The sequence below is a fragment of the Lutzomyia longipalpis genome, chromosome 2 (genome assembly GCF_024334085.1).
Source record: "Lutzomyia longipalpis isolate SR_M1_2022 chromosome 2, ASM2433408v1".
Classification (NCBI taxonomy): domain Eukaryota; kingdom Metazoa; phylum Arthropoda; class Insecta; order Diptera; family Psychodidae; genus Lutzomyia; species Lutzomyia longipalpis.
The window spans coordinates 31,217,104-31,230,882 of record NC_074708.1 but is presented as its reverse complement, the minus strand read 5'-3'; the positions used below and the strand labels follow the sequence as shown (position 1 = coordinate 31,230,882).

At 36.0% G+C, this 13,779-nt stretch overlaps 2 protein-coding genes across 8 annotated transcripts in view; both read right to left on the bottom strand.

The window, feature by feature from the left end:
• Nucleotides 1-13,779, bottom strand: part of LOC129790280 (RUS family member 1) — a 213,192-nt gene that overhangs the window by 197,752 nt on the left and 1,661 nt on the right. The window lies entirely within an intron of this gene.
• Nucleotides 1,216-13,757, bottom strand: LOC129790162 (sodium- and chloride-dependent GABA transporter ine). Of its 7 annotated transcripts, none has more exons than XM_055827517.1 (8): nt 13,595-13,757; nt 10,453-10,939; nt 9,198-9,450; nt 4,327-4,514; nt 3,497-3,631; nt 2,026-3,200; nt 1,787-1,963; nt 1,216-1,727 (listed from the first exon to the last, which is right to left on the bottom strand). In XM_055827517.1, exons 2-8 carry the CDS (start codon nt 10,787-10,789, stop codon nt 1,485-1,487), a joined length of 2,508 nt encoding a protein of 835 aa, XP_055683492.1. In that variant the 5' UTR covers nt 10,790-10,939; nt 13,595-13,757; the 3' UTR covers nt 1,216-1,484. The 7 variants fall into 7 exon arrangements, with proteins under 7 accessions (XP_055683492.1, XP_055683489.1, XP_055683491.1 ...); XM_055827514.1 differs by having other exon boundaries at nt 13,135-13,751; XM_055827516.1 differs by having other exon boundaries at nt 13,327-13,751.

Below are 13,779 nucleotides of genomic sequence, written 5' to 3'. Positions count from 1 at the left end.
GACTTCCGGTTTGAAGTTTTCTATAGAAATGTGGGTGTAAAATTACATTTTTTCGCATTTTCAAAATCCAAGATGGCCGCCGTCCGCCATTTTGAAATACCGTCGACCACTTCCCTAGTAGCTAGAGGTCTGAAATTTTAGTATGTTGTAGGGCTCAGTGAGACGTTTTCATCAACAATTCATACTTGACAATCGGTCATGCCGTTTAGCAAATATGGCGGCCTAAAGCAAAAAGTGTTTTTTCGATATAACTTGAGAACAGCTTGACCGATTATGACCATCTTGGTATCAAATGAAAGGTTTCAATAAGCCCTACAACTGTCTAAAACATTCCAAATTCCAAAAACATCCGCAAGAGGCGCTAAAATCAAAAACAAAAATTGCCTAACTTTAAGGGGCAATATCTCCCAACATCTATTATCGTTTTCCATTAAATTTTGATATGTTGTGGCCTGACTCAATATCTTTCACCAGTCCAAAAATGAAGAAAATCTATGTCGCCGTTTAGAAAATATGACGATTTGAAAAATTCTTGAATTTGAATAGTTCTAAGAGCCATATCTCTTGAACGGTCTGGTCTGTGTGATTTTGCTCAATTTGGTATCTAATTAAAGGTTTTGCAAAACTCTACAACTTTCTAGAACATCAGAAACCTCTAAAACTATTTCTTCAGGACAAAAAATGCCAAAAACTGTTTTAGTAAAACAAAATGCCGCCATTTTGTGTTCTGGAGATGACCTTGAAAATTATTGAAATTTATGTTAATTTATAGCCTGTTTTAATACTTTTCCAAACCTAGTCAAGAAATTTCTGTAGGTATTATAGAACCAGAGATATGACCATTTTTATCCATCAAATTGTCGAATTTTACAAAAAAAATCAAATTTGTCTCTGCTCACAAATCGCATTACAACGCATAAACAAACTTCTACACGTTGTGGGACACCAATTCTTATAACTGGACGCGTTATGATTGACTTTTTTTTTATAGATATTTTGAGAATTTGATTTTCTTCTTCTGAGTTATAGAGTTGGAAAATGGATGTATGACACTTTATTTTGCCTAGAAGGCTTTGTCATAGAAATTTGAAAATGGTTTTTTTGGACAAAGAATATGCTGCTATGATGCGATATTTTCCAAATTTGAAATTAATAATTTTGAAGTCTTCACTGCAAGTGCTGATTTTGGGAATAACAACAAAAAAAACTAAAATATTAAATTATTTACATTTTATTAATTCATCTTTGATTGTTCATGATATTTCGCTTTATTTCTCCACTCTCAAGATAATACTCATATCATGCATTTCTTCTTTCAACTTCTCAATGTCTTTATATAATCACAACCGTGTTTTTCTTCTTAATTTGTTCTTTATGGACTTTGCTTGCCTCTCATTCTACAATTTATTGAAGTTCTGACTTCAGTGTCTTTGAGCTAATGTAAATTTTATTTGGTTTCTCGCTACTGCTTTGTTGTGCATGCGTCAGTTTCGCGTTTCTGTATGATTTGTCGCAATGTCGGAGTTTGCTGGTGGTAGAATGGGTGGCCTATGGTTGCCCGGCGGGGGTGGTTGGAGGACTATGGGGAAGTTTGTAGATTGCGGAACACCCTGAATGATTGGCGTTAACTCTGCAACAGCTTGATCTTCGGGAAAATCATGCTCGCAGTGATGCTCTCCGCATATTTTGCACTCGTAGATGTTGGGTTTAATGGAATTTCTTAATTTCTGAGAAAAAAAAGATTTTTTTTAAATAAATTAATTATAGGATTGCAGGAGAGGCTTACCTGTAGGAATGTTTCACCATCTGCTCGGATGATGTTGACGATTGCATAGGTTGGAATGCAGATGAGGGATGTCGACGCAATTGCCCATCCTAGTGCAATGGCCCAATTTGGGTAGTGGTACTGACCATTGTGATATGTTGGTTGCTCGTAATTTATTAAACTAAACACCCAGAGTGACTAAAAGGTACAAAAAAAAAGATTTAAAAAATTGATCAAATAAAATGTTGCTATATACTCACGATTAGAAGCATTGGCGCACCGATGAGCCAGCAGAAGCGAAAGAAGAGCGAAGGAGTTTTCCCGGTCATCTGTTTGACATTCTTGGATAGCCGAGGAACTCCGTAGAACCACGCAATGGCGATGATTTGGAAGAAAGCGAGAAACATGATGGAGATTGAGGCGGCATAGTGATCAATGAGTTGGAAGAAGTAAATTCCTCCTTGGATGAGATTGGGCAGGCCAAAGAAGAATGATACCACACACACGATGAGCACCAGAAGTTCATGGTAGACTAACTTCTTGCGAATCCAGTTGGGAAAACCATCCTGGATTGATGTTACAACCACCTCGACTATTGCAAATTGGCTATTGAGCCCAAGGCAGAGGAGCATGAAGAAGAAGAGGACAGCCCAGAGATTCGGTGCAGGCATTTTGGCCATTGCTTGGGGGTAGACGATGAAGATGAGTCCTGGACCGTCACTTATGACCGCCTCAACGGTCGTCGATTGTTCCAGAGCGATGTTCCCAATTGTGGCAAAAGCAAAAATCCCCACGAGGACACTCGTGATGGCATTTACGAAGGATACAGCGAGTGTATCGTGGAGAATGTTGTTGTTGTACTTGTTGTAGCTGGCAAATGAGATCATTGACCCAAAGGCAATGCCGAGAGAATTGAAATTCTGCGATGCAGCATTTATCCACACGTTGGCATTGCGAAGAAGTGCCCAATTTGGCTGGAAGAAGTACCTCAAGCCATTTTCTGCTCCATCGAGTGTCAGGGAGCGTCCCAGGAAGACGAAGATCAGCACAAATGGAAGAGTAGCTGTTAGGTATCGCACTTTCCCGGATGATTTTATGGACTTCCAAATGGCAAAGTAGACTAGTACCCAGGCACACACGAGACATGCCACCAATTCCCAACGCATCCCACCAGGATACTCAATCCCTGGGCTAATTTGCAGGACTTTATTCTCGAAGAATTCCTCAGGTGGCGTACGTGAGACGTGTGGACGCGTGAGATTGGACTCCTGCCGTTGAGGGATCCAACAATCCGGAGTGTTCCATCTGTTGCTGCAATCCGTCCAGGGGAGTTCAGGTCGGAAGGAGGTGAAAAAATAGTAAATGGCATACGCTATGATCACACTGTAGTATGTGGACATGAGAAAGGACACCACGACGCTCGCCAGCCCAGCTCCTGCAATCAAGAAATCAATGAGAAATGCTAACAAAGCTCACGCAACTTCCTTTACAAAATTCTCAGGTGTTCTTAATTTCCTGCCTTTGCAGCTGATCTTTGAATGTCGACAAGGCAATAAATTCATCTTTTGAGTATTTAACCACGCCACTACAGCATATTTAATTGAGCACAATATATAGAAATTCTTATTCAAATTTGCAAGTTATGATTTATCGCGACAACTTGGGTGGGTTACATATGTTAAAATCACTGAGCAATTAGCACGCAAAGTGCAGATGAAAAATCCGCCATACCTTTGAAGAGTGGGCAGATCTGACCGAGAGCACCAATAGGTCCCCTTCCTGTGTACTGCCCCACTGCCAGCTCCATGAACAACATGGGGATTCCGCATATCACCAAGATGATAAAGTATGGCACGAGAAAAACTCCTGGAAGATTTTTTAAAATACCGTTTAAATTATATGTATCACAAAGAGAGCTTTTGTCGCATTAATTTAGCTCAATTCTCATCGCGGCTCAATTGCGCTTAGAAACTATTCAATTTCACTGTTACGCATGTTTTCTTATGAGATAAAATTCTTTTCTTTAGCAATTATATGTATGTTGGTAAGAATTAAAAGAAAAGCTTTGCAAGTTGCCAAATTTCTTCATGTTGAAGGAAATTGAAGAAAATGAAATCGCATTACAAAACTTAATTATGTTCATTTGTCTTATTGGTACAATGACAAACTTTTGCAAACATTTTAGTCCATATTTAAATCACAAAAAAGTTATAAAAAAATATTTTTAATCATAGCTTAAAAGGACTTTATCTTATTATATTTTATTTACTACCTGTCTGCTTGAAATTTTGCAATGTTTAACCAAAAATTCGGGAGATTTTTATCTGTGTCATTCAAGAAATCTCTCTTATCAGCATGGCAATAAGCTGTTTGCGTTCTCATCTCGTGCGCTCTGCTATAAATTTCGTGAAATTTCAGAAGCCTTATCGCGGCTACTGACCGGCTTAAATGGGAGAGCAAAAGATAGGAAGTTGCGATATGTGGCTGTCTTCTCCGCCGGGGAGAGTGGGTGAGCAATAATGAGCGGCAATTGAGCTCAATATGCGAAGTGACCAACCTACCTCCGCCACTTGAGTAGCATAGATACGGGAATCGCCACATATTGCCCAATCCCACGGAATAACCAATGCATGCCAGCACGAATTGCATCTTGTTGGCCCAATGCTGCCGGCGTGGCTTCAAGTTGGCCGAATCTGAATTATCAGAAATCCCAGCAAAGCTATCATTCTCAAAATCTTCCTCTTGGGGTCTGCAAAGGTTTTTTTTAAATAGAAAAGAAAATACGTAAAGTCAGGGATGAATGATAAATTGTAATTAGATAATCATAAAATGGAAGTTATATGGTCTATTGTGTGTCAATCAAAGATATCACAAAGCTGCCATCCTATCCTTCTTATTTTGGGCAACGAATGAAAAAAAGACAAACGCAGAATCTCCCATTCAGTATCACCTGTGCGTATTTGTGGGGAATTTAAAGCGCGACGGCTCCCGGAAGTGATTTGTAAGGAGAGCATCCTCTTTGGGATTCAACAGCACAACCTTTGCACAATTTCCGTTGGACATTTCGAATATACCTTCAGGCACCTTGCTCCATCGAGATTCACTTTTAGACTAAAAGAGACCCACTTTTGCGTGTCTTTCAACCTCATTCATACAGTTTACAGAGCATTCAGAGCAGATGCTAAGTAATCAAACAAATGCGATGATATCGCCTCTACTTAGCTCGCATTTTCGAGTGCAGAAATTTCACTTTTATGTGGAGGTAAGTTTAGAGCTCTTTATGGCAGCAAGAAAATCTTTTATAAAGCTCTTAATTTGTCTCCTCTAGAATTCTATATCAAACGAGAGAGTTTGTTTTGACTACATCAATAAAGCTCATCGATATTGAAATAAGTTTTTGATGAGATTATTATTTTGAATAAGAAATAAATAAAATTGTGAAACTAATCGCGTACCTACTTACAATCAAGGTCAATTTTGTATGACATAAGAAGATGTAAATTGAATAAAAAGAACATAAACACTCTGTTACTAAATTGCACTGATTTATGTAATTTAATATTTGAACGTGTACAGAAAAGGAAAAAAAGATAAAAATTCAAGGGGAAAAATATTAGAATAAGCTTGTACAATAAAATAAAGTTTTGTTTATGAAATAAAATTTAATTTCCCTAGATTAAAATTTAAAGTTTAAAAGCCCTTAACCCTTAATTCTGGATTAATTTTAATGTCTTTTAAACTAAATTTTGGGAAAAGCTCTTGGAAATGTCTTTTGGTTATGTTTAGTGCAAATTTCAAATATAGGGGGGAGCAAAATAAGTCATTCAAGGGTTCATGAAAAACGGGAAATACTTAAAATATCACACCTATTTCCCAGGAAGGTATAAAAGCTCATTTCTATGGAAAGTTTTCCGCTCTTTAACTCTTTCTCAGACAACTTTTCTCTATCTAGCTGGAAAATATGACATTCTGAGCTTTTCCTAAACCCTTGAGTGATTTTTTTTGCCCCGCTCCCCTTTACAATTTTATTCCAAATTTTCTTATGTGAATCTAAACGGTTTTTCTTTAACACTTGGAGGACTTTACTGGTAATCACTGCCAATTCGACTTTTTTAAACCGCCATAGATTAAAATTTATCCACCTTATCTTGATAATTTCTACATCTGTGTAGGCGGATTCAAATACAACAAGTTTGTCAAAAGAAAATCCGGAAAAACGTTTTCTTTATAATAGAAAATTAAGCTCAAAGTTTGAGGTTAGAAATTCGAGTCCTCCAAGTGTTAAATACTTAATGATTTCCCTAGCCTCTTACCACTATTATTTAACCCTTTGGGGACCACTGACTGGTAAAATTTTCCATATAAAATCCTATAAGAAAAAGAAAACTGCTAGAATTTGCTAATTCCCAAACGTGTTAAAGCTGTGAGACATTCTTAAAGCTTTACGAAAAAAAATTCTCTAAAGCTTAAATGATTAATTGCAAAATATAGGATATATTAAACTTTAGCTCTAAAATATATTTAATTTTTTTTTATCTTTTAATAATAAAGGAAAATTACAAGGAATTAAGGAAAATCAAGAAAATTGAATTCTTTTTCAAACCAAATCCTTAAACATTAATTAATGCCCTTCCTGCCCAATCAATCGCCCTCCCATAAATCATCACTATGTACGCCCACAAAGGTCTTTCACGGAGGTGAATTTCAATAAAATTGCACTTGACAATGCAATGATTAATTTAGCGGTCAATTTTGTTTGTGTTGACGGATGGTGAATGAGGAAAAAATGTGCAACAATCGGGATGTTCATTAGCAATTTGTTAGCTAGAGTGCAATTTCCTCAATTTATTTTCTGTACGATGGTCGCTTAATTCAGCCAACATGGTGTGCAGAAAAAAAGATGCTTTTCCAATGTCACATATAGCACCGTCCAAAATCAAATTCACGGCATTTTTGCTTATTAGATTAAACAGCCATAAATAATGCCGGAGCAGAGCATAAATTTTTCCCATGGCTTGTGCTCCCATTAATAAATTGGCACCTCCGCCCCATTCTCTATGGGAGAACAAAAAAAGGAAAGAAAAAAAAAACACCTTCAACTCCATTGTGTCACCTGTTACGATCATCTGTGTAAATATAGATCAAAAAGCTCTAAAACAGAGAGAATGAGATAAGAGATGATCGCACATACATTTTTATCACCTCAAGATCTCATTGTTGGGAAGCTTGTAAATTGCTATGGAGAAGAATAAATTGTGAAGCTAAAAGGTGCCAGATTTGGCCCCCCTTTTTCCACACAAAAGCGCTCTCAAACAATCCACGCGAGATCTATTCCTTCCACAGAGCACATCAGACACTCTGCAAACAATCTATTATATGCGGGAGAAGTTACTCGCACACATCATATTTTGACGTCAATTTGCAAGAGAGAGAACGAGAGTGACACACAGAGTCATATGATAGTGAATTATATTCATTTTCCACAAGCATACCGAACAACCGTGCAATTTTGCTCGCAATTGGAAATTTTTCCTCTTTGCAGGTACAAATGGGGTCTCAAGGGGAAAATCACCCACCATGAAAGCAAAAATGCACCGCAATTCATGGCCAAAAAGAAGAGATGCAATTTCAAGTGGGAAGGAAATTCATTCTGCAAAATGTTAATATTAGTGCGAGATTATCAAATGACCGGAAGATGACAACAAAATGCAGGAAGAGAGCACAAATGGTGAGAATTTGAGAATTTAAATGGGTCGTAAATTGTACGTTTTCCTCCTTATCAAATAATCATTCGTTAACGTGATCCCGACAAGTTTCTTGTAATCAACATTGCACGTGATGTTCCTGTTAAGAAAACTAATTTATGAACAAACCACAAATTGATCAAAATTGAAAGAAATATTCATAATTTCCTTGTTCATTCGAGGCATTGAATGGGTAAGAAATTTTTAAAAATTAATTTTTTCAATTGATCGCTTTCGGATGAGTTTAAAAGGTGATCGTCTTTCCATTTATCTACTTTTGATTGCTTTTATCGGCTAATCAATAATAAAAAATAATGATTTAATTTTTTCGTGTTTAGCATAAAATATAACAACATTGAATTATTGATCTGTTAATCGTGATATTATCCTGTTGATGCACTTAAAAATTATGCACACACAAAAATTATTTTTAGTTCAATCATCTCGATAGTTTGATCACGGACCTGAAAGGATTAAGGTACAATCCAATGAAACTTTAAGGATCAATCCACAGGTGTCAATCGAAAAATTAAAAGAGAGTCTAGTAATCGCAAGGAAAAAGAATTCACTTCCGAGGAAAATTTCAGCATTTTTCTCAAGCTTTTCCTATTTTATTTTATTTCATTTTCATAATTTTTCCCTAAAATCTACAATGTGCAATCGATTTTTGAACACTAAAGGAATTAAGTAAATTCATTGAAATAATGTTAAATTTTCAATGCCAATGCTTGAACATTTTAATCCATTTAAGTTTGCATGAAAATCTCAATGCAATAAAATTGCATGATTATAAAATTCATACGTAAAAAGCAATTCTGGATTCCACTAGTTGTATAGCTTATAGTTAACGCTGATAGCTAATTCACGCGGATTCCGACGCGATATCACGAGATTCATTTCACTGTCATTAAAATTACAAAACAATCCATCTCAAGTTTTTTCTGCCTTTCTAACCCAACGATTAAATTCCACATTAATTAACTTTTTTTCCTACACAAAATTATGCGAATCATTTTCAATTATGTGATCTCTCATGAATTTTCACTTGACAAGATCATCTCTGATGATCAGACAAAATGTTCTGTCGTCATGGGAAGCTTTGATATCGCCTGTCTAGTAGTAGTTTGGGTGAGTTAATGATGAAAAATGCGATATAGAGTGGATTGTATTGGAATCAACACATTTGGATTGATCTTAGGGCATGGATGGGAATTGAGAGATAAAACCAACCGGAATCTGGAGTACTTTATTGCGCAAGAGAAGTGTGAGAAGATTCATCAAAAAATTAAGTTAATTAAAAACTTTTTTTTTGGATCATATATACATACTCTTCATTCAACACCGGCACCCAGAATCACGCAAGCATGTAATGAGAATCTTCTCTGTGGTCGCGTTTGACAAAAAAAAAACTAGCAGTGCCCTCCCGATCGTCGTCTGACCAATTTATCTTGTGCGGATGCCATAAATAAAAAGTGTGAATTTTGCACTATTGTGAGAAGGTGGCATGAAAAAAGGGGCAAACGATGGCACACGTTCCTTTTGCACCAGATCAGTGAAGGTTACGCGCGGGTAGAACGTGAAATTACAATCGTACGTCCACTTCCACTTCCGAATCGATGCATGTATTATAGTGAATTTTAATTAAGGGAAATTGGACGTGACCTTTGCTCGTGATGTTTGGCACTTACATGGGGGGATTGAGGATGGTGAGGAGCTCTGTGGGTGAATTCGGCACACGCCGGATGACCATTTTGCGTCCATCCGTCGAACCCATGCCGATTGAGGCGAGTGATCGTACGGACGTAGCGTCGGAGAAGAGGCGTGCAGATCCGCAATCACTGAAAACGTAGGACCCAGATCGAGCTAGGGATGTTGGGGGAGGATGCCCAACTGTTGGGGTGGACGTAGCGAGTCCACCATCCTGGTTAAGAAGAGCTCCTCCTGGTATGAAAAGGAAGAAAAAATGTCTCATAACTTTTCTTTTAGGCATGTTTTTTGGGGATTTTTATAATTTATTAATTTATTTCTTCAAGAAAATAGCATTTTCATTTACACCGGTATTATCAATTCATAACCAATTTAACCTAGTTCTTTGGTAGGCAAATAAATAGTAAAATAATAATCCAAGGATCATAAAAATAAAGTAAAATGAGCTACTGTGCACGATAAATGATAAGAGAAAAAAAGCTTCTTACTTCAACATTCTCATAAAATGTAACATGATAGGCATGGAGCCGCCTGGTAATCGTAGATTTTATTTTAATTCTTTTGAATTAAAATGATTTAAAAATAACCGTAAAATTGTATAAATTAACATTAAATTTTATTTAAAAAAAATCTGAGTATCGTTAGAAGAAAAATCTCAAGTTTTACAACGAACATTGAATTTTATAAAAGATGCGTTGAACGTTAGAAATATAATGCTAAACGTTAATAGATAAAAAGAAAAGTTTGGATACGAAATAAATATTATTATTATTATTATTATTATTATTATAAAACATTAAACGTTAGAAATGGAATGCCAAACGTTAATAAAAACTCTTCTCTATCATAGCATAGCATGTCAAAAATTGCCAATTCAAATGATTCAATTGCAATTATATCGTTCAATTGGCTTACAAATCTAGATATTTATAAATCTGGACATCTTCATTAGACGTAATTTTCAAACTTATTTTATATACTTCCTTGTGCAATTAAAATTAAATAAAATCTCCTTGCTGATTTTACTGCCAAAATAACAATAGGATATAAAAATCGTTGAAGTAATTCTAGATAAAATAATTGAAGAGATAAAAATCTCTTTGTAGAAGCAAACGTCGTAATTTCCTGTCATTTCTTAAAAATTCTTTTTTTTATGTGAAATTATTTGCACTTAAGAGAATTGATAAGAATTTGTTGGAAATATTTTTAATTTAAAAATTATAATTTTTGAGGTACCTGATCTCACCGATCTCATGCTGTTGAAGTGCTTGGGTCGGGTACCAGCTGGCAGTGGGGACATAATGGGGCTGACATTGGATGATGACAAACTATCCGTAGGTGAAGTCACCGTGAGCGTGGTCTTTTTAATGCTTGTTGGCACTATAACGAACTTCTTGGATGTACTTGGTAGGAGCTTTGCCGAATCCTCCGTTGTAGTTGGCGTCTCGTGGGCATTCCTGTGCTTCAGACTCCCACTCATGGCATTGAAGTGCAATTCCGCCACTGTCTTGTGATTCCTACCCGGGGCACTGATGGACATTGTATCCGAACCATTTGCCGGCGGGGACTCCATTGTGATGGAGAAGCCTTCTTCACAATCACTTCAGTCACTAGCACAAGATTTTTCCACTTTAATTGCACCTCTATATGGAGCACACACTCGTCAAAGTCTCAGAATCTCTCTGTGCGACATTGTGCTGGGAGGAGTTGGGATGATTTCCTTCTGCGAGATGTGCATGGCAAGAAAAAGGGAGATTGCATTTCATGATAAGGAGATGTCTAATTTTGATTGGCAAGAACGCAATCAATATTGAATTTTCGCGGAATTTCGCGGTCAGGGAAAATGGTTCGTGTGTGTGTGGAAAATAGCAGGGAGGTTGTGACACTGTGAGTTGATGAGCTCATTGGGTTTGTCTCTTCTGAAATTCAATCATCTGTTCCATTACTGACCTAATGACTTGGTCAGTGCGTGCGCCATGTGGCTGATTGGCGGCGGCATTCACTGAGACGCGGGAGTTCCCGATAAAAATAATTTCTTTTCAGCTTTTTTTTTGCTATACACTCCTCAATTCTAGCACAATAATTCTTCTCACGACACACAATTGCTCAGGAATGCTTCTAGGCTTGTATTATGCGAATAATAGTCTGATGGTCTCTCTATATATGAAATTATGTGTGTATGTGTCACTCAAAAAAAGTTCAAAAAGGCACATAGATGGGAGATGTTTTTTTTTACTTCTTTTTAAAATTAATAAATATTTTGAAATAAAAATTAATCAAACTCTGTGTAATAGATTATTAGCAAATTGAAGATGAGAAAAATAGAAATTGAAGTTAATCAATTAGAGTAAAATATCGTATTTCTCAGGATCCGTAAAAAATTATAGAATTCAAAATTATGCTTTATTATTTGGCAGACGCATAGCCATTAATCTATCCAAGAAGGTGGTGAAAAACATTTTTTTTTAATGTTCTTTTAATGGTGTTGAAAACTGATTAAAATAAGAACTAATTAGAAGTCGACGTTTATGAAGATTGAAAGTAGGTACATACTGTATGACATATTAATGGCTGTTCAATTAGAATTAACAGCTTTTGAGAATTTATTTGTAAAATTCTAATCTTTGACATTTTTTTCAAAAGGTCGTTTGACGTTTGTCTCCTAATGTTTGACGTTTCCTGTCTAACGACTGACATTTCTCATTTGAAATTTGACGTTCCTATTCTAATAATTGAAAAATCTCTATGTACTAAATTTTGACATTTCTTCTCTAACGATTGAAAAATCTCTGCAAATATAACGTTTTTTTTCTTCTAATTTTTGATGTATTAAGTTTGACGTTTATTTTTTAACGTTTCTCGTTTATTTTTCTTTTATAACGTTTAGAAATCTTATTTAATTTTTTCTTTCCTTGAAATTTTAAGCATTTAACAAACACACTTCCTGGCTACACCACCTGTTATTTAGACTTGAAGTTCTAAATAAAAAAAATCGGTTTTTTGAAAAACCTAACTGTCATGAAAGGGTTAAAAAAAAACATGAAACTACATACAATATGAAAGCAAATGTTTTTATAGTATAACAAAAATAACTCCAATGAAATTTAGAATTTTAATTCCGTGTTTTATGTGCTAAAACTCTTTCTTAAACAACTCATTTAATCCAATCATTTGTGTCCCTATAAGTTAGTCAACATAATAAATTCCCCGATGACCCATAATGTTTTTAGTTCACAAAATAAATTAAAGGATTTCTTTGCAAAATATCACATCTTTGAATATTTTTTTATCATGTAACTTTTCCGTAGTCTCTTATCACATTTCACAAAAAAAAAAACAACAATTTCAAATTTCAAATTGAGATGGAAAGCAAGTGCGACGTCTCACAAAAAGATTTCTTCATAAATTGTGCTTTCCGACGAGCGCAGAAAATAGGCGCGAATCATCTTCAATAATTACATGTGCTTCTTTTTTTTTAGAATTTCCTTTGAGCTATAGTAGATGCGTTGGAATTGTGTTGTTGTATTGTTAGAGAAAGAGGCAAAAATCCACCCACAGGCAGCATATTTTAGCGCACTATTTTACAATTTTTATTAGCAAGTGTCACTAAAGTGAATTTCCCGTACAGAGTGTCTCGCAAGTTAATTGGAACGAAATCACCATAAAACTGCAACTTCTCGTTCAAATTATTTTCACATCACTTTCTGTCTCATAAGCTGATCTATCAGAGACTATACGGTAATGTTGTATATAGTTTGAGGTGATAGATGAGGTCTAGTTTGAGAGAGAAAAAATAAGTTCGTATTGAAATTTTAAATCACATATCGAACGACCGGTGAGCTCTGCCTTTGGTAATCGACTTTAAACATTTACTAATTTGCGATAAGGTGTTTCACGAACTGATAAGACATATCGCACCTATATTTTGTCGTCACTGCCAAAGAAAAAAAAAGACATCATTTCTTGGAAGTATCTCACAAATACCCTGCTTGACAATCTCATAGGTGAAGGAATTTCTTTTAGAGGTTGTGCCCAAAAAGGTGTTGGTGATCACAGAATGTTTCGTTTGAAATTGATAATGAAAAGTTATGCGTGATAGGGGTTTTTCACTTTGAAAATCCACACTGTGAGTGAGTAATCCTCTGTTGCACAATTTCTTAGATCACTTTCCTCCTTTTGCAGGTATAACGATAATTTTTTAAGGGGAAAAATAATTTAAATCTCACGATAATTCGTGAATTTTTTGTGTGGGTGGTAGAAGTTTTAAAAAAAATTTCTTTTAGCCCCAAATGTGCTAAAAGGAGTGGATTATTGGGCACCGTATTCAATGAGGGAGGAAATAAGGAGAGATTCAAGTAATTATTTTTAATTTTATGACCATCACACACGAGATTACACGCTTCTATGAGCTTCTATCAGCGCGCGCACTCGATCCACTTGCGATGTTCGCGCTCAAATGTCAACTGACAACACCACACTCTGGTCAACTCCTCCGGGAGCTGGTGCAGGTCCGCGTGTCTCTCCCGGCCACCGCAGTGAGAGAAACAGACCCGCGCGAACAGC